General features: G+C 50.3%; 1 protein-coding gene across 6 annotated transcripts in view; it reads left to right on the forward strand.

The window, feature by feature from the left end:
• PTPRM (protein tyrosine phosphatase receptor type M) overlaps window positions 1–20688 on the forward strand; it is a 643552-nt gene that overhangs the window by 611056 nt on the left and 11808 nt on the right. For 4 of the 6 annotated variants that reach the window (XM_072949242.1, XM_072949243.1, XM_072949238.1 and 1 more), the window contains 9 exons: window positions 4196–4312; window positions 4999–5049; window positions 8933–9087; window positions 9340–9475; window positions 11193–11342; window positions 12021–12194; window positions 13168–13299; window positions 16714–16839; window positions 18605–18768. In XM_072949242.1, the coding sequence (XP_072805343.1) occupies window positions 4196–4312; window positions 4999–5049; window positions 8933–9087; window positions 9340–9475; window positions 11193–11342; window positions 12021–12194; window positions 13168–13299; window positions 16714–16839; window positions 18605–18768 (1205 nt within the window). The remainder of the gene's footprint in view (window positions 1–4195; window positions 4313–4998; window positions 5050–8932; window positions 9088–9339; window positions 9476–11192; window positions 11343–12020; window positions 12195–13167; window positions 13300–16713; window positions 16840–18604; window positions 18769–20688) is intronic. The other 2 variants (XM_072949240.1, XM_072949241.1) reach the window with 1 other exon arrangement.

A 20688-nucleotide genomic window follows, 5' to 3' on the forward strand; every position in this document is an offset into this window, starting at 1 on the left:
GGGCAGACGTCTTATCACTCAGCCCAGCGCCGCGTCTTATCACTCAGCCCAGCGCCTCCCAAACCCAGCTGCTCTTTGGGGTTGAGTTGCCTGCGAACGGCGAGAAATACACGCCTCTGTCTCACCCAGAAATGATGGTTTAATTGGCCTGGCCTGTGACCTGGGCTTTGGAAATTAATACCCTCCCCCCACAAATGAGTCTAATGTGCAAACTTGCAAACCTCTGACTTAATCTGAAAACCTTCTGATCTGAGGTAGAACAAAAGCCACCCCCTCCGCAGGTGAAGAACCTGAGCTCTAGCAGACTGAGTGCCTTACCCAAGCTCACTGCATCCTTAAGGGGAGAGGCAGCCTCTGCAATCAGGCTGTTGTCAGAATCCTTGCTTCCCGAAGTGTGGTCCACAGCCCAGCAGCATCACATGGGAGCTTGTCTGATATGCAACTTCTGGGACGTTCAGAGCTACTGAATGAGAAACCTGGGAATGGGGCCAGGGCCTCCTGACGCCGGCTGAAGTTTGAGAACCACTGCTCTAGAGACGCCAGGAGGCCCCGAAGACCACAGTAGTCGCAGCCAACCCGGGAGCCTGCGCTCCCGGGGGCCTCTGACTGTTGTGTGTCACGTCGTCTGGGCTGCTGTCTGAAAGTGACCCACCTGAAGAGTTTTTTTCAGGCTGTTAGAAATCCAGGGGTTGTTCTGCTTTCTGTACGGTTTCATGTTTGTGAATTTCAAAGCCAGCGAGGATGGCCCACTGGTGGCAGAGACCGATGGCGCACCCCTGCCGCCCTGCATGGGGACGGGCAGGCAGCAGCCTCAGCCGCGGGGTGCCCGATTGATGGCCCGATAGAACGGCGGAGACACCCGGTAATTAGACGAACCGGATATGGGCTGAGGGCTACTGCCTTCCGTGAGGAGGATGTGCGAGGACCTGTGCGTAGCACCGGGATGGAGGAGGTGGCCAAGCCTGGCTCACGGTCAGAGGCAGGGAGCGTCTGGTCTGCGGTTCCTGGCAGGCCTGGGAAGGTGCGTCCAGAAAGAAGCCTATCTTCCTCTGGCTTCTTTTTTTGAAAAGCAAAATAATAATTTGACACAAGTCCAAGCAGTTAAAAAGATGCTAAAAGGAGTCCAATGTTGAAAGGCTTTTAGTAGACTGAAAACAGATGTGACAGGCCATTTCGGGATATTCTAGGAGATGAGGTGGGAGGGCAGGATGAGCCATCTGCCTCTTCTGGGCCCGCCCAGCCAGGTGCCTCTGCTCAGAGAAGTCTGCCCATAAACACGCTCTGGCAGGAGGCTTCCTTTCTAATGACTGCTCTGCCGGAGCCCGGGGTGGCAGTTTGGGGCAGGCCATGCTTCTCTACCTGGTTCTCTCATGGGGCTTAGAGCGTGGCTGGCCCTGAGTGACTCCCGGTCCCCGTGGCCGCTTCCTGCTTCTGACACCAGGGGGCGTCTGGCTCCATCCAGCCTTCGAGGGGAGGGGGTACCCCTCTGGGTCTGGATTCCTAGGGAACCCAGGTCGCCCAAGGGACTTGGAAGAACAGTCCCCAGGAGAAGCTCTATGAGCATTTGGTACATTGCAGAGGCTTTTTCCCTGAGCCCAAGGCTTTGAAGCCCCCACACCTATAATTACTGAAAATTCAGAGAGTAGAGGGGCAGGTAAAGACGCTAAAACAGAAGCATAGGTGACCAAACAGTGTGTCCCACAACAACCGTATTTTATTAGACTGGATGTACCTAATTGACATAGGTTGCAGGTGTGTGTTTTGTTCTTTGTAATTTTCAGAGAAATACGTGGATTTTTGAATTATGTATTGATTCCATGGAGAATTGTTTAATTTTAAAAGTTCACACGTTACCCTCTGTGGTTTCGTATCTCTCCACTACCGTGTGCGCGCATGGGTGAAGTCACAAACGGATAGGAGCAAGTCCCCCCAGAGAGAGGAGACTTGGGTGTGGGCCGCAGAAGCGTCGTGGTTAATTGCCACTGTGACAGTAATTAGACGTTCTGTGAGTGAAATCAGGGTTGCTGTCAAGTTAGACGTCACAAACGTGCATGATCTGTTCAGACTCACCCTCCATCCAGGAACAGAACGGGGAGATTATAGGTCTCTTATTCTGGACTATTTCAGATATGGCACAGGTATCCATGATGCAAATCTTTGAAATATTGTGGATAAGTCATAATACATGTAAGTATTTTTACTGTAAAAAGTCACAGATAATTTTCCCACGAGGGGAAAAAAAAAGGTTCCCAGAGGAGACTAAATATGTAATGAGGGCGGGACCGTCTCCCACTCGCAACGTGCCCGGCTCTCACCTTGCCGAGTAAAGGTGGCAAGGCCCGTCTAGGAGCGCGTGGACTGGCTGCCAGAGAGCCTCATAAGGAGGCCGCTGGCGTGCTGCTCCGGCACATTAGTGGGCCAAGGTATTTGGCGTTCCGGAAACAGTCGCCTCCGTCCACATTTCTTTCTGTAGGTTCTCCCGGCAGGGGTTGTCCTTCCTGTGCTGATCCTGTGATTGTCCTCGGGAAATTCAGTTCTGCATGTACCTGTTGCATACTTACCGTGTATGGTACACGCGCCGGATTTACTGGGTTTGCAGAAATAAGCAATGCAAAACCCTTGGCATCTGCCAGGCAGTGAGCAGGCGTCACACAGTGTGAAGAGGGTATCACACGTGCAGGACGGGCTCACCTCATCAGAACATCAGGAGAGAGCTCACACCGTGGAGGAAAGACTTAGAAGGGGCGTGGCCTTTGAGGTGTTCTTGGAAGAGTGGATAAAATGTTCGGCTAGGGAGGTGGAGTGGGCGGAGAACTTTCTGAACAGAAGGAGTGGCATGAGGAGGAGTCTGGATGAGGAGGTCTGCTTTGGGGATCGGCAGACTCCTCATCTTTGAACTTAAACTATATGTGGACAGAAAGGAGCAGAGGGAAAAGGGTGAAAATGCTCGTTGTGGCCAAATAGAAAACAGATCTTCGCGTGCCAGGCCAAATCTGATTTCTATTAATTTCACAGGCGGTAGTTGGAAATAGAAGTTTATTGAACAGAACGAGAAAATGCCATTGGGGTGACACTTTGGAAGGGTTTTGGCGATGCTGCTGTGTATAAAACTTGCATGCAGGAAGTTACCAGAACCTGAGCTAAGACGGTGACAGAGGAGATGAAGAGTTGGGAGATGTATTTGAGAGGTATTTCCAGAGCTTCTCAGATTGGCTGTTGGTTGGGTTTTGGAGAAGGAATACCCAGGTTTTGTGCCAGGGTGCCCAAGGACATCTTAGTGTCGTTGACATAGGGAGTCAGAAAGCCAGCCGTTGATGTGGGACAGAGAATTCTGGTTTAGACGAAATGCCTGTGAGGTGCCCCAGAAAGAAATTAGAAACCGAATTCAGCACTGGGAGAGATAGGACCAGAGGTCCAGAAGTTCACCCTTGGGGAAGCGGCGGCAGGAGGGCCTGTAGCACCAGGAGCCCGGGTCAGATCCGCCTCCTGCCCCCCCTCACCCCAGGCTGCTGCTGTCTGGGAGAGCCGGGGGCAGAAGACCCGTTCCCCGGGAGGGCCAAGTCTGACAGTTCCTCCACCTGCCAAATCCCTGGATTGAAGCCTTCAGGAATAGGGAGAGACTGGGTTCCTATCTCAGCAAGGTTTGTTGAATGTTGAATATTGAATTTACTAAGATTAAAATGAAGCTGTAACACCAACTTGGGAAAAACACACAGCTACTTCCTTCTTCAGAAGAAAAACGTCTCTCGTCTTTGCTGTTGGCTCTGATGTCCTGCTCTGTTGTCCTCAAACGTGTTCACTCGATTTCTGAAACTAGGAGGAATTTGAAATTCCAAGGAGCTAAGATATGGCAAGCTACCTCTTACAGTTTTATTTTTCCAGGCCATTCCTGAGTGGGAACAGACAGGAAATGAATCGTTACTTAACAGAGATGTTTGTGGTATAAATACAATTTGTTAACTTTAGACCATTTTCCTCGGTTTCACTCCTGCCATACCTCAAATTTTGTTTTCTTCTGAAGAGAGAAAAAAGCACAAGTGATCTGGAAAAATAAACCTTGCTTTTGAGTGTTCCGCTTAACTTCTGTTTTTGGGTACAAATTGTATCCTATAAATTATACTGTGACCCATCATTTGGAGAACTTAAAAAAAAAACGAAAAGCCTAACCCCTCATTTCCTTTGTGTTTTTCTAAAGGTCAAATGCTGCAAATACTGGCCAGATGACACAGAGATATATAAAGACATTAAAGTTACACTCATAGAAACAGAGCTACTGGCAGAATACGTGATAAGAACGTTTGCCGTTGAAAAGGTACGTTTTCATGCTCCTTTGGAAAGCTATGGTCAGCCGTGAGTGCTGGCAGCCTCATTAACTTACCTGGGATCATTCATACGTGGTCACACCTGAAGGCAGGTGGGCTCTTTCCAGTCATTTCTCAAGATTGCATCTCGCCCTCTGATTCTGTAGCAGCTCAGGTCCATCTTTGAAACAAATCATGCCCATTTCACAAAACTCTGTGTTGCAACAGACCCGAAAGATACCACCTCTCTGTCTACTGCCTCTTCCTTTTTAAGCTGGTAGATGCTGTCCTGCCCATCGCTCTGTCTGGTTCACAGACAGTTTGATACGTGCCCTTTGTGCCATATGTCCACGTGGGTTTCCTGGTCGTGAGTTAGCGTCACAGGCCTTAACTCCTCCTGGAACCCCCCTACTTTCTTGGGGCTTTTCCAGCCTGTGGGTTTCATAGGACAAATGGGTTTTCCAGGTGGAAGTTTCCACCTGGAAACACAAGTAGACGCGGGACACCCTTGCATGACCAGCGCCTCCGTGCATCCTCGCCGCCATGCTGGTTCCAGCCCTCCGTGCCCACTGGCCCTGGGTGGGGGTCGCTGTGGCTCTCTGCCTCGTCCCATGTGCATGGATGGGGCCTCTTCTCCGGGAAGCGCTGGAGGGCGTAACAGGGAATCTCCTTGCTCCCCCTCTTTCTGCTGACATAGGGAGGGGCCGGAAGTGACGCACACTGCAGTCCGTCCAGAGAAGCGTCACAGGTAGGCTGCGGGGGAGTGGAGGTGACGGGGCCGAGAAACCTGCTGCCCTGCGGTCCTCGTCTTGCCTTCACAGGAGGGGACACATGCTTTTGTCTGGGAGGTCCGCAGACTTTTCTGTCCAGACCTGATTCTCCATGACGGAGCCCTGCACTGGATGTGGTGATGCGTCGTGGACTTACCACTGGCGGGTCCCCTGGGAGGACCCGGGCTGAGGTGGACTGCTGGGCACTTGGCTCCCGGCCCTCCTCTCTCATTCTCATGACATCAAAGTGCACTTTCCAGATGAACAAGACCAGTTTTAGGAAGTGAGGAAACAGCAGCATTGGCTTGTTGGCTAATTTACTCTGCTGTTTGGAACCACCTCTCCTGGTTTTCAAATCCGTATTTGTCATAGAATCACAAGGCTGAAAAGACTTTCCTTTATTTTAACCTGTTTCTCAGACTATTTAGCATTTTTCCCCCTCAGCCTGTCTTTTTTAATAAGCAGGCAGGAGGCTTGGAGACTTCAAAGAATGTGAAGTTCTGGTTGACTCAGTTCTTCGAGTTCTGAACCTCACACTTTGATGTCAGTTTTTTTCCTTCTTAGGCCGGATTGAGGGGAAAATATGGGGGATTTTTCTGTGGCAAGAGCATTCATGAATAACTGCATTAAAACAGCGATAAAAGACCCTGAATATTCTTTTCTCTAAAAAAAAAACCATCCAAAAGCCATCACTTAAACATGCAGTCCTTTGAACAATAGTCAGCTCTCTAATAAGCTGAAAATGCATCTCTGTTGCTAAAGGAAGGGTTTGTTTGTTTCTTTGCTCTTTTTTAACCTCTTACTGCCCCCTCCCACATCCCCAGCTACACAGAAATGGTTCTGAAATGCCCAGTTATTTTAGTCACCAGACAACCAGCCAAGAGGTGGTGGAAGGAAGGCAGGACAAGGAGCTTGTTCAGGCATTTGGGGAAATTAAAATGACGTGTTAGTGATTTTCTAACCAGGCAGCTGGAATCTCTAAGGAAAATAAATCATTAGTACTTCTGTGGAACGCTGCTTGTAGGTTTTAAACTTTCTCATTAGAAAGGAAATTAAAAACAACAACAACAGCCGAGCGTGCACCTTGACAGTCCCACAGTTCTGATTCTACTTTGAGAGTATTTGCATCCAGAGCCCTGAAGGCGATAAGTGGGTCTGGGTTCCATTTCCGCAAAGCAAGCAGGTAGGTTGCACTTTGATCAATTCCTGTTTGACCTGGGACTGTCTTTCCTTTCCTGGGGGAGCTGATGACTCAAAGCTACACAGATTTTAGATCACAAAGTGCCGGTCCTGTCAGGAGGACGGCTGAAAAGTCTCTGTGGATCTGGGCAATCTGGTGACTCTGTCCCCACCTCTCTGGGCAGGAAGGAAGCCAGCAGTGGACACTGAATCCTCTCTGCCGGAAACTCAGAGAGGCAGGAACTGGCCCTGCTCCTCTGTGAGACAGGACGTGCACCTAGTGATTCATTTTTGCCCCATCTTTATCAGGTGCCCACTCTGGGTGGGCACTGCTGTTTGTCTCGGGTTCTGCCATCCCATTATACCACAGCGAAAATGAGTGGATGTCACTTTTTCATATAGCAATAATACTAAGTATTATATTTATACTGTATATAATATAATTCTCATATTATTTCTATAACATTAATTCTTACTAATGAAAAATAAACAAAAATACACTTGATATCAAGTTGGGAGGTCCTGGGGCTGTGAGCACTGGTCCTACCTACAGTTTTCCCCCACGTAGGTTACAGAACAGCGGGAGGCAAAGCTGCCATGTCCGTGAGCAAGCGTGAGAGGCAGCTCGGGCAGTTTCCCTGCTAATCTTGTCAGTGGTGAACGTATCTGAGGGTGGAGGTCCACCTGGGGAGAAGGTTCCCTACACCCCAGACACTGACATCGACCTCGCTGAGAAAGTGAGCCTTAGATCAGCTGGGGGCCCATCTCACGACGGATGGAGTTTGGGGTCTGGGGATGCTGGGTCTGAAATCTAGCACAGCTAGAAAGGGAAGTGCCCAAAAATTAAAAATAAAAATCACAGCATATACTGCTGGTGGGAATGTAGTTTGCTGCAGCCATTATAGAACAAAGTTTGGGGATTCCTTCAAAAACTGAAAAAAGACTTACCATATCATCCAGCAATCCCACTCCTGGGCATATATCCAGAGGGAACTGTAATTCAAAAAGATACATGCACCCCAGTGTTCACAGCAGCACTGTTTACAATAGCCAAGACATGGAGGCAACCTAAATGTCCATTGACATTGACAGATGACTGGATAAAGAAGTTGAGTGTGTGTGTGTGTGTGTATATATATATATACACATATATATATATATATATACCACAACAATTATACACACACACACACACACAAACACACGATGGAATATTACTCAGCCATAAAAAGAATGAAATAATGCCATTTGCAGGAACATGGATGGACCTGAAGATTGTCATACTAAGTGAAGTAAGCCAGACAAAGACAAATATCATATATCACTTATATGTAGAATCCAAAAAAATGACACAAGTGAACTTATTTACAAAACAGAAACAGACTCACAGACATAGAAAATAAAACTTTGGTTACCAGTGGGGGAAAGGGAGGGGGTGGAGGGATAAACTGGGAGTTCAGGATTTGCAGATACTAACTACTGTATATAAAATAAGTCAACAGCAAGGTCCCACTGTACGACACAGGGAACTCTATCCGTTACCTTGTAATGGCCTAGAGCGAAAAAGCAGGTGGAAGGGAATATATGTGTACAAGTGAATCACTATACTGTACACTAGAAATTAGCACAACATTGTAAACTGACTAGACTTCAATTTAAAAAAAGATTACAGTGTACAGGAGAAATAAATGCCCTTTGTTCGTCTCTGGAATAAATACATATTTATTAAAGGCTTTCCCAGTCCACGGGACCACCGCTGCCCCATCGCCATAGGAGATCCAGGGGAGCGCGAGGGGTTTAGAGGGCAGCTCAGGCCTGGCCATTGTCTTCCGCTGGAGGCTTTGGCCAAATGTTGCCATGGTTTTCGTGATGGAAATATGGGTGCCTCACTACCTGGTAATCTCACTGTGGGGTCACAGAGCATATTTAGCAGATGACAGTGTTGATGTGAATCCCTGATGGCTTAATTCGTTCATGCTTAAACTCCACTAAAAAATAAAGTGATTTTCAAAGAGAAATAAAACCTCAGCACTTGCTTTAAATTAAACCAAGACCAACGAACATGCTGATGGCAAACAAGTCTTGTCTTAAAACCTATCACTGTTTGCCTCTTCTGGTCTTTCAAAGCACATAAAAATCCTGAATTTCTCCCTGGCTAAGTATGTGTGAACAGTGGCTGAGGGAGGGCTGTGACAAGGCTACTGGGTATTTAATGTTAAGATAATAAAATCAAACCCAGGGCCTGATGCAGAGATGGTGTTCAGGAAACAGTGATGGAGTGAGAGAAGGGAGAAGTCCAGTTTGTGCTCGGATTCCCTCCAGAATTCTGAGAGTAATTGTTGTTTTCAAAATAAACTTTTGTTTTAAAACACAGTCTTCATACACAGGCTCCTAATTAAAAAAAAAAGACAGATATAAACCAACTTAATTATTCTCGAAACAAGAATACGTTTTTCCAAAACAACCCTCTGCCTTCCGTCTTCGGTTTACTGCGGACCCCACCCCCAAACATCACCTCCCCTTCACCCCACAAACGTCTTCCTCCCTGTTACACCTTCTCGCCAGCAGTTCAGTTTCCCAGCCCTGGGCTCAGTCGCTGCTTCGGGGTACGTGGCCCCCTCCTGGCTTCTCATCGTGTATTTTCCTTTGTTCTCTCCCCCGGGCTGTGCCGACGGACGGCAGCGAGGTGTTCACGAAATCCGCGAGATCAGACAGTTTCACTTCACCGGCTGGCCGGACCACGGCGTCCCCTACCACGCCACGGGGCTACTGGGCTTCGTCCGGCAGGTCAAATCCAAGAGTCCGCCCAGCGCAGGCCCGCTGGTGGTGCACTGCAGGTGAGCGGAGGCCAGAGGCCCTGGAAGGAAGCACGCGGGCGGTGGGCACGGGTCTCCTTGGGGGCTGCAAGCGTGTGCCAGCTCGTTAGCGGTGATGACTGCACCGCGTCGGGAAGGCGCCGGGTGCCGCCGCATCGTGCACTTCGCAGGGGTTCATTTCACGTTGCGTGAATGTCACCGTAATGGAAATACAGGGGGAAGCGGCAGCGCCGGGGCCCTTTCCCCTCGGCTGACGGAGCCTCTCTCTCGCAGTGCTGGCGCCGGGAGGACCGGCTGTTTCATCGTCATCGACATCATGCTGGACATGGCGGAAAGGGAAGGCGTGGTGGACATCTACAACTGCGTCCGCGAGCTGCGGTCTCGGAGGGTGAACATGGTGCAGACCGAGGTACCGCCGCTCCCCGCCGCCCCCAGCGCCTGCCCTGCGCCCCGCCTCCCGGGCCGAGGGGAAAGCAGGCCAGCAGTCCTGTCTCCAAAACTCCCCGGAAGAAAAGCCATCTTCCGGGCTATCCTCTTCCCCTCCCTCCCTCTCTCCATCCACCCTTCCTTCTCTCTATCTTCCATAAACGCGCAGAAAAGGCCAGGAGTCTCCCAGGCCTCCAGCTCTGCTCCGTGAGCCCGACTCTGCCCTTGCTTCCGTGTCCAGGGTCCAGCGAGGCTCTCCATGAAGCACTCGGATTCAGTGCCGTTTCTTTTTATTGTGTCTTTGAAACTAGCTGGTAACCAGAGCGAGACCACTCCCGAGAACAGCCAGGCATTTGGCAAGTGGCTGAAGGGTGGTCTCTGTGTGTTTTGTTCTCCCCGTCCTATCCCTAGAAAGAAAGTCTGCCCCGTGGCCCGGCATCGTGGGAATTCACCCATTTTCTGGAAGTTCTCCTCTATAATTTACATATAAATTAGAATTGAAGGTGTAGCAGGAATTTAAGTTTTTGAGAAAAAGCATTCCATCCTACTTCCAGGAAATTCATGTATTTACTAATATTTGATCACTTTAAGTAGGCATGGCACTCACCACCTGGAAAATGAATCATGGTGTAGAATGATCAAGAATCCTTTACATTCAGATTTTGTATTTAAGTTAACAAGAGTCAGTGGGAAACCTAGTTTCATTTTCTAACTAATGAAGAGAAAGAGCAGAAACTGTAAATGCTACTTTCATGGCCTTTTTTTTAGAGGAGGGATTCTTTGTTTTAAAGATGAGAATGATCACGGTGTATTTTTTAATGTGCTTGACAGTTGACCAGACATTGTCACGTCCACTGTCTCACTCGATCCATTTCTGAGGTGTGGTTTAATAGGGCGGGCTGTTTTTGAGAACTAAGAGTGCTGCTTATTTATAGAAACCAAGGTAAAAAGTAATGGGACTCGTCTGCTTTCACATAATTAGAGCTCAATAGTAAATAGGGTAGAACTTTACTAATTAACCGTAGGGAAAATCAGTGCCAGTTCAGAATTATTAGAGGGTGATTTTTAAACTGTAGATTTGTATGTACAAACAGGAGCTCTTCCCTGGTCACATAAAGACTTTCATCATCAATACATTAATTCGTGTTTGAAAATAAGTATCTCTGAGTGCTCGGAACTGTTTATTTTCATAGTGATGTCACGTTTCCCTGGACCTTCTCTGCACTATCGATTTGGTTAGCAAAGTCCTCTTTTCATTATGGATGGATAAGATTCGGCTTACTTCCTCCTCTGCAATGCTGAGTTCCAGACTCATGGGATCAGAATTACAGAGAGTGTAGCCACGGTTGCTTTCACATTCCAGTGTTTGTGCTGGTATTTGTCAGTGTCTGAGTGGTTTTAATCGATCCATTTAACGCTTCTGCATTGAGCCCCCGTTTATCTCTTCCTCCTGTTACACCCCACACGTGCCCAGTCACTAACATGCCAGCCATCCCGTGTGGAGAACAGTCTTACTGGCCCTGGAGTACCCGCCTCCTAGCAGCCAGGTCCTGTCCCCTGCTCTGTCTCTGGTGGGAAGTCATGGTGTGTGATGGGTGGACCATCGTCTTGACCACATAGGGCTGCCCTCCGTCCTTCCCTAGTTCCTTCGGGGCCCCTTGGTTTCTCTCCCCCTAACTGCCCCCACCCTGTGTCACCAGGAGCAGTATGTGTTTATCCACGATGCCATCCTGGAGGCCTGTCTTTGTGGAGACACCTCGGTCCCTGCTTCCCAAGTGAGGTCTCTGTATTATGACATGAACAAGCTGGATCCGCAGACAAACTCGAGCCAGATCAAAGAGGAGTTCCGGGTAAGTCGTGCACAAGGGAGAGGCGACTGGCTGGGACCTCGCTCCCGAAGAAGTGTCTCAGAGTCAGCCCCCGACCCCATAAGCCAACCAGGGCTTCTCAGCCTCGGCACCGGTGTCCCCGGCCCGTCCTGTGGGGTGTTTGGCAGCATCCTGGCCTTTACCCACTGAGTGCCAGGAGACCTTCACTGCACTGGTTCCAACAACCAAAATGTGTGCAGACATTTGCAGTGCCCCAGGTTACCTGGCTGACAAGCACTGGGCTGGCAGAGCCAGGCCCCCATAGAAAGTGGACACTGGACAGTCCCACAGCGAGTGTAACACGGTGCAGCCAAACCAAGCAGGGTGCCTTCAGGGAACTTGCAGCCAGGAGATCATGCCGTTTCTCACACTCACGTTCCGTCTAAATGTCCTCGGCTCTGGACCAAACTCTACCAGCCTCTTACTCCCACACGCCCAGATGTCCAGCCCTAGTTGGAGTGGAGGGCGTGTAATCCTGCACACCCACAGCAGCCCTCAGGCCTGATGGGCGCTGTCTGGGGACAAAATCCGAGAGAACAGAGAAATCAAAACCTAACTGTGTCGGTGGGGGAGGGGCCACCCACTGCAGGAACTGGGGACCTTCTGGGGTCTGAACAGGAGTCGGGGTTCTCTCCCCAAGTGCGTGTCCTCCGTCCGCAGACCCTGAACATGGTGACACCGACCCTGCGCGTGGAAGACTGCAGCATCGCGCTGCTGCCCCGGAACCATGAGAAGAATCGCTGCATGGACGTCCTGCCCCCTGACCGCTGCCTGCCCTTCCTCATCACCATCGATGGCGAGAGCAGCAACTACATCAACGCCGCCCTCATGGACGTGAGCGCCCCCCCAGCCCCCCGCCGCGGGGAACCGGGCATCTCTCCAGGGGCAGCCCGCAACGCCCTTGGGGTTTGGTGTTTTAAGACATAAACTACCGTCAGAATGCATTTCAGATCCTGTATCTGTTTTTGTGCCGGGGCCGACGTTCTGGGTCTCCCGGAGACCCCAGTCCAGGAGGATGGATAAATGAAGCGTGTCCCAGCTACTCTCTGAGCACTTAAATTTTTAACCTGCTGGCCGGAGAGCAGGAGACAGCTGTTAGTCACGAAGGCAGTGAAGTGGGGTAACGTGGTTTGCAGCGTTGTGTTAGTTCCCAGGCCTCCTCATCTAGGCGGTAATTAACAAGGGGGGAGCGGATTGCCTGTCGGCACAGATAGGACACAACTGATCACTGCCTGTCAGTCCGTTTACTTCTAACTGAATGAACATTTCTATTCAATTGATGGAGAAAGTGAATGGATATTTTCCGTGCTAATAGGGAAATTTTCATTCTGTTGCTGCGGTATCAGTAAAAAGGCATCTCAGCTTGTCTGAAGCTCTGCAGAGCTGTAAAAAGCACGCGTGTTTTTATGGCAGGAGTAAGTAACACCGTCACACACAGAAGTGACAAGTACGCAGATTTCAGGGAAACAGAACAATTTTAATCATGCATGTTTTTTAGGTAAAGTTAAACTTTCCCCATTAAATAAAATGGTTATGTATAGAACCAATACTGCCTTCCTGCCAGAAATACCAAAAAAAAAAAAAGAGAGATACTAAGTTCTCTTGGTCTCAAAGTGAGGATATTTTATGGTTATTCTTCTGCAGATGAGTCGATATTTGATCTACTTGGCATTGACCACAGGGAAAGAATTCAGCAATGCTGCACACCTTCAGTGCTTCAGGTCCCAAGCTCCCCTATGCACAAAACGCCTTGACCTCGCAGCACGCTTCCCGTGTGTATCTGGGTCTCTCTTGTTTGTGTTTGCAGAGCTATAAGCAGCCTTCAGCTTTTATAGTCACCCAGCACCCTTTGCCAAACACAGTGAAAGACTTCTGGAGGCTGGTCCTGGACTACCACTGCACGTCCGTCGTGATGCTGAATGACGTGGATCCCGCCCAGGTGAGAGTCGGGAATTACGGTCAGAGCCGGGCCTGGTGTCCAATGCCTGTTGGCTTTCTTTGCACCTCGAGAAGTGCGGTCCTCCCCACCCCCCAGGCCAAGTCACAAACACCAGGCGAGGGCTGAGAATCAGAGGAGCTGAAACCCCAGTGCTGAAAATCAGATGGAATTAGGGATGGGGCAGAAAATAGTCTGAAACCAAAACGACGGACTGAAATTGTAGACAGTGGGAGTGACGGGCAAGAGCGGGTCAGAAATTGGGCTGTTCCCGGAGAATGGAAGTACTGACTGGAGGGCAATCCAAGGTCACGGGCAGAGTCAGAGCAGAACAGGAGCCTGAAGGTGGCAGAGCCCAAGACAGAGCCAGCAAACCAGGGGGCCGTGAGGAGGGGCCGCCAGCCTCTGACCCAGCTTCCACGCATCCATCCAGGAGCATCTGTGCAGCTGCCTCCTGCTCAGCTCGCCGGGAGCCTGCAGGTGCCCGTCGTCCCGGTGAGGTGACAGTGGAGACCAGCACGTGATTCTAGGGGACAGCAATGACTGTGTCAACTCTTTGGTAAAGATATTAAAAAGAAATACCACTGGAACTTGACAGTGAGAAAAGCTCAGAATGATAAGTGGGGCTTTTTCATATCTCCTCTTCTTCAACATAAAAAGAGAGGGCACTGGGCAGTGATGACTCAGTCTTAGTAATGGGGTTGGAAGCGCTAAAGGGCCGGGTGAGGCCAGCAGCAGCGCAGCGGCCCTGGGAGCGGGATTTCCTGCCGTTGGGCTCGGCTGCTCCGGTCCCAAGCTGACCTGCCGGGACAGAGGGCACATGGCAAGTTTGAACTCAGCGTGTTTTAAGAATAAACTTGTTCTGAAGCTGAGCTAATCTTCTACCTCATAGACACAAATTCTTTAAAGAAGAAAACTCTGAAGTATTTCAGCTGCCACACTGGACTTTTTCCTTCCCAGAATCCCCTGTATTGTCACCCACCTGCCATAAGTCCAGTGGACATTCACTTCGGTTCTATACTGTTTTTAATTACATTTGAGGCCCTACCTGATACGGTTATGGCTCCAGCCTGCAAGCTCGTTAATGAAATAATAATGATAATCCTTGTGCTCATCCAGTCCTTTTTACTTAAGAAGCTTAAATATTTTAGGAGTCTTCCCTGTTATCCTCTCTGAAGAGTAGATTGCAACCATTTGGAAGGACAGGCAGACGCCACAGCTGGAGGAACTTCAGAGACACCACAGGAAGCAGGGCCCAGGACCCTGGTTTTCCGCCCCACGATGCTGCGGGTTAAGTTTCACCAAGGCAGGCACCCTCACTCACAGACAGTTACAGGCAAGCGGCTGCCCCCTCTTCAGGCTTATGCTTTTTCCCCAAATGTGAGCCCCAAAGTGTAGCAATACGCTGTTTTCTTCGTATTAGTGAACCAGACGTCAGTGATTCTCGCGTGTTCTTTCTGGACGACAGTGTTTGAGTTCTCAGGCTGCGTTCTAACCCGGCCGTGTCTGGACTCACACCAGGCCCTGGCTGATGGCGATGGGAGGGACAGGGAGGCCCCACTTCTGCCCGGCAGACAGAACTGGTGCTCAGAGAGAGAGGAGGCTCCTGGGATTCGGTCTTTTACAGAACACTAAACGGAGCATTTGAACTGAAAGTCTGCAATTGCGCAAGAATAGCACTCAACGACTTTAAGTATTTATAGCTCTGGTTCATGGACGTGTGATGCACCATTTAAGCCATTTTCCACACGGTTTCCTTGGGCAGAGTACAGAATGCGGCGTGGGGCGTGCCAGGTGCCCGCCTAGGCCGATCCTGTTTTCCTGGTGTTAGTGACAAGCTTTAGATTGGGGCCTGAACCGAGAGAGTGAACAGAAAGGAAAGCTGGCTCAGTCGGGAGGAGAGTGGGCAGAACAGCTCAGACGTGCCTGTTAGGGCCTTCGTCACCGCCGGCGTGTCCCATCCTACTGCCTGTGAATGTCAGCAGTGGGTACCCTTGGGCATCAAAAAGTCAACACCAGCAGGCTTATTGAGTGACAAGGCAGTTCTGTCACTTGTCACCAGGAAGCGCTGGTGAGGAAGGAGAAATTTCCTGGAAGCATTATTTTACAATAAATAAATGTAATTCCTAAAATACTACAGATTTTGCCAACAAAGAAAGGACCCTTAGTTACCCTGCTTTCATCCTTGAGCAGGAAGTCCAGACCTTCAACTTCCTTGTAACAGAGGGAGGGGGCTGGCTCGGGCCAACCCGCTGAAACCCGTCTCGTAGTCTTGGACACAAATCAACCTTTGTAACCTTTGATGATGAGGTTTTAGAGCCTTTGGAAGATGAAAGGCATCAGGAAAAGGAAGTTCAAGCACTGAGCTCTCTCTTTTTGTGGTACATTATTCTGCTTAAAATGAGATGATACGTTTTTCGTCTACTCTTGGCCCAAAAGAAAAATACTATAAAGTAACGAGGTCATTGCCTCTCGCCTTCCCCCAGCCATTTGTCCCTCGGGTCAGTCAGAAAGAAGAAAGTTAAACACTGCTCCCAAAACATCACAGCATACCACGTCGCCAGGGCAGTTGAATTTCAGACTTTAAATGCCTACATTAGGGGCCCAGAGCTTTAGGAGAGGTTTGTGAGAACAGGTTGGTTCCGAGTTTAGAGTTTCTAGGGGGCAGAAGCAAGCGAAGCCTCTCCCGTCAGCCGCCAGACCAGCGCCCCTCCCCCCACTGACGTCACGTGCATCCTGTGCGTGCAAAAGTCCCGGTTTCCCGGCATCACCGGCACCTGGAGCTTGAGACTCTGAGAATTGTGGTTTTTCAATTAAAGCCTCCTCCAGGTAAAAGAGCCAACAGTTACTCTTATTACACCAGTTTCCTAGATCTGAGCTGGGAGGGTTTGGACCAGAGCATGAAAATGCAAGCCAACCCTGTTATCAATATCTTGTCACTAAATAGCCCTATTCCCCAAGGTGAGTACAAACTACGGTGCCAGCCCAGACGGGAGGATGGAGATCTGGGGCGTTGACAGGTATGCGTTCCATCTCAGGCGTCTCAGAGCCTGGAAGGGCAGGCTTCTCCCCAGGGCTGGAGAAGAGTTCCTTTCAGCCGCAGAAGGGACCTGACAAGGGCTAGATGTGGTCCACAGCATCCACATGGCCTCCTTGGAACACAGAGGTACTCACGGCTTAAAGATGCTTTCAGAGAAAATGAAGGGAAAAGTATTAGGAGAGGAGGTGGATTTAAGGAATCAGCCAGCAAGAAAGTCCTCAAGCTGACTTGCTGGTAGGAAAAGAGAGAAAGGGGAGAAAATGAAGTGACTCGGGGGCGTGTTGAGAACGACTGAAAGCTGCCCGTGACCTGATCCCAACCGCGAGGAGTAAATGTATTCTTCCCACTCACCTTGTGTTTCTGTGTTTTGAACTCAGTTGTGTCCGCAGTACTGGCCCGAGAACGGCGTACACAGACACGGCCCCATCCAGGTGGAGTTCGTCTCCGCGGATTTAGAAGAAGACATCATCAGCAGGATATTCCGCATTTATAACGCAGCCCGGGTAGGAGCCGCGGCTCACGTTGTGCTTTCGTTGTTTTGTCACTTGTTGATTGTTTAGAGGGTTGGTACTGGTCACTGTTCTAGGTGTTTGCAATGCACTCTAGGAGACTGTGAGCAAAACAAAGCTCCTAACTTTATAGAGCTTCCATTCTACTGGGAGAGGACAGACCAGGGATGAGGGATGTAACAGATATGGTACCAAATGTGTTAGAAAGTGACAGGTGCTGTGGGAACAAGAGCAGGGAGGCAGAAGGTGCTCAGGTCCGAGCAGGAGGGAGGGCGGGTGTGCCCTGTGACCAAAGACCAGAGCAAAGTGAAGGAGCAGCCGCTGCTCTTGTAGAGACAGCTTTCCAGACAGAAGCAATGGTCAGTGCAAAGGCCCTGAGGTCAGGAACCATCCAGAGGCTGTATAGCTACAGCTCAGTAAGCAACGGTGGGCGTAGCTGCTGGAGCAGTTCACCTGGAGGGACAGGGGCCTAGGTCACGCAGGGCCTTGCAGGTCACTGCCAGGGCTGGCGGTTTTGCTTTGAAGGAAGTAAGGAGCCATGACAGGGTTTTGAGTAGAAGGGTCACATGATACAATTTACCTTTGAAAGGAGCACTCTGGCTTCTCTGTTGAGAACAGAGAGTAGGCGAGGCTATTATAATCCCATGTAAGGAGGGACAAGGGCGGACTGGAGTGGAGCAGTTGGAGGAGGTGAGAGGTGGAGAGATTCTGATTCATTCTGATGGCACAGCTGATGGGATTTGCTGATGGCTTGGATCCCAGGGAGTCCAGGGCGGCTCTCAGAATTTTAGCCCTGAGAACTAGACGGAACAGACATTCGCCATGCTGGGGAAGGCCCTTGGGGTAGCAGGATTGTTAGAGGGTCGGGGGCACACATGGACAGGGGTCAGGAGTTCAGCTGGGGACATAGTAGATTTGAGATGACAGTTAGACACCTCAGTGGGAATATCAAGCAGGCCTTTGAATCTGTGAGGGGGAAGTTCAGGGGAGAGGGCTGAACTGGAGATCCAAACTGATGCCTTGTTGGAACATTAAAAGCCATGAGACTGAATGAAATCATCAAGTGAGAGACAGAACGCAGGCCTGAGCCTGGGGCGTCCGTCAGCAAGAGGTCTGGGAGAAACGGAGGCCGGGCACACAGGGACAGCCAGGAGGAGGAGAGAGTGTGCACCGTGTCAGGTGCAGCTGAAGGTCACGGAAGACTTAGTCCCAGTGACTTACTGTGGCCACATGATTTCTTGGATACTGCAAATTCCACTTACTTGTGACGAAAGAGTACTGAGCTAGTGATCCCTTATCAGGGGGTCACACCAATAAGCAGAACCGTCTCCTATTCCGAGGAAACACGGTGTAGTCTACATCACCCTGAGCTCACAGACATCTCCAGATAAGTTAGCCTTTTCCCTTCATTTCCCTGCCATTAAGGCAAAGCCTTTTTACTGCTTTCTGCCCAATGTGGTCCGTGCTCAGTTTGTGCTATTTTTCACTGGGCTTTTGCAAAACCCTAAGCCTTCTTCGATTTCACTAGGCTGGCCTGTCATTGGAAACACCTGGTTTTTTACAACCACTAGAGATTAAAGCTCGTAACCCTTCAGGCCAGTGGACGATTCCTTCATTATTTGCAGGCAGGCCCCCAGCTCCCAAAGGCCCTGCTGGAATGAGGGCCAGGTGGGTGGGACCAGCCCGCTGGAGGTGGGCACTGGGAATGACGCCTGGTTTCTCTCTCTCCATTCCCCGGCCGCTGCCCAACCCTCTGCAGCCCCAAGACGGGTATCGGATGGTGCAGCAGTTCCAGTTCCTGGGCTGGCCCATGTACAGGGACACGCCGGTGTCCAAGCGCTCCTTCCTGAAGCTCATCCGCCAAGTGGACAAGTGGCAGGAGGAGTACAACGGCGGGGAGGGCCGCACGGTCGTGCACTGCCTGTGAGTACTCGACCCCGGCCGCGGCCGCCGTCAGCGGAGAAGGGACAGGCAGGTCTGCTCTCCCCTTGGAAGGGTCTTAGGAGGCTGCTCACACTTCCCCTCCACCAGAGGTCCCCGTCTCTGTCGTGGGGAAAGACGCTCTGTCACCGCTCCCCCCACCACTTTCCCCTTCCTTCTCACGGACCCAGTTCATTAAAAACATCTGTACTGAGACAGGGTCCAAAAGGATCGCTTAACAGCCCGCGTCCCCAGCTTTACTTCTCCCCATCCAGATAGAGCTTCCGATCAGAGTAAGTTCAGACGGTCACCTGTGTGGAGCTGATGCAAGCCTGGTGGGGAAAATGGACATTTTGGTTACAGTTTGCATTAGATCTGTTAGGTTTTTTGGAGATATGAAAAATAGTTTGCAAGGAGGAGTGTATAGCTCAATAGTAGAGCACGTGCTTAGTATGCATGAGGTCCTGGATTTAGTCCCCAGTACCTCCATTAAAAAATACATAAACCTAATTACCTACCCCCCCAAAAATAAATTAATTAAAATAAAATAAAAATAGTGTGCAGTTACTGATTTCTGCCTCTGGAGTCTGCCAGTGCTGGAACTGGGAACATGGCGCACGGTAGCTCTTTGATGAGGGCTTCCTAACGAGGGCCAGTGCTGTGACCCACAGGAGGAAGTCCCCGTCGGGGAGCCGAGGCACCAGGACAGGCCTGGGTGGGAGATACAGAGACCCCCTTAAATTACTGCACCTGGTAGCCACTGACCACACCCTCCCAGGGCACGGCTGTGACCCTAGGACTGAACAGCCACACCGCCCCCGGCGTCCTACCTCGGACGGCAGGCTGCCCTTTAACTGCAGTGGGCGTGGTGGGCGCCCGCCGTGTCCGCCCTCCTGCCAGCCCAGCACCCGGCCCTTCTGATGAGAGAACTGGGACTTTTTTCTGGGGACCGTCCTCCCCACTCTGAAGCCCCTGCGGGAAGTTCCGGTGGGGCCCCTCCTCCTCTCTCTGCGTCATGGCATGAGACCCAGGCCTGGAGAAGATGCTGATTGCTGTTTCGACTCAAAAATCTAAATCTAAGAATTTTTAGTTGTGGAACCAAGTTAGGTTCATTTAGTATCCTCCAGTGCAGCCAGGAAAGGATGCTTTGACCCACACATCAACCTGCTGTCCGTCTCTGAGGTGAGAACTTCGCATTCCGCATAGCATAGCGCCACCTACTGGCCGTTGGCGGAGCACCCCTGCCCAGACGCCCTCCAAGGGCCGTGAATTGAGGCACGTTACATCTCATAGTAAGCAAATAGGGAATTCTTTTTTTTTTTTAATTTTTAATTGGGGGGGGGTAAGGTAATTAGGCTTATCTGTTTATTTATTACTTTTGGTGGAGGGTTTGAAGGCAGGCACTCTACCACTGAGCTATACCCTCCCCCTAGGAATTTTTTCTTTATGCACGTCTTCCAGCTAGTAAAACCAGACGAAATGGATAGATTCAGGGTATCACCATTTTTCAACCCTTGATGAGAATAATGGATGTATGCAGTGGTCATTGACAGCTGCTAAAATCATTAGGTGAAAAGCTGATGGGAAAGAGCAGTATGGTGTCCATGCAAAGAAAATCCTGGAACGGAGCCACGCCCTGGGGTCCCCTGGTTTACAAGGACCCACCGCAGCACACCGACTTCAGGGCAGCAGGAAGAGCCTGCCTGCACACCTGGCCTCCCTTCCCACCCTGCAAACAGAAGCCATCTCCAGGTGGACAGTAGACCAGGGTGGGAAAAGGAAAAGAAGGAAGCTTCTAGGGAAAGCCTTTGCAATGCTGGGGAAACCAGAGATGTGCTACACAGGCCACAGACATGAGCCAGAAAGGAAGACATTGGCAAACTGGGTTTCATTCAAGTCAACTCTTCTGTTCATCAAGACACC

The sequence above is a fragment of the Vicugna pacos genome, chromosome 24, assembly GCF_048564905.1.
Source record: "Vicugna pacos chromosome 24, VicPac4, whole genome shotgun sequence".
Lineage (NCBI taxonomy): Eukaryota > Metazoa > Chordata > Mammalia > Artiodactyla > Camelidae > Vicugna > Vicugna pacos.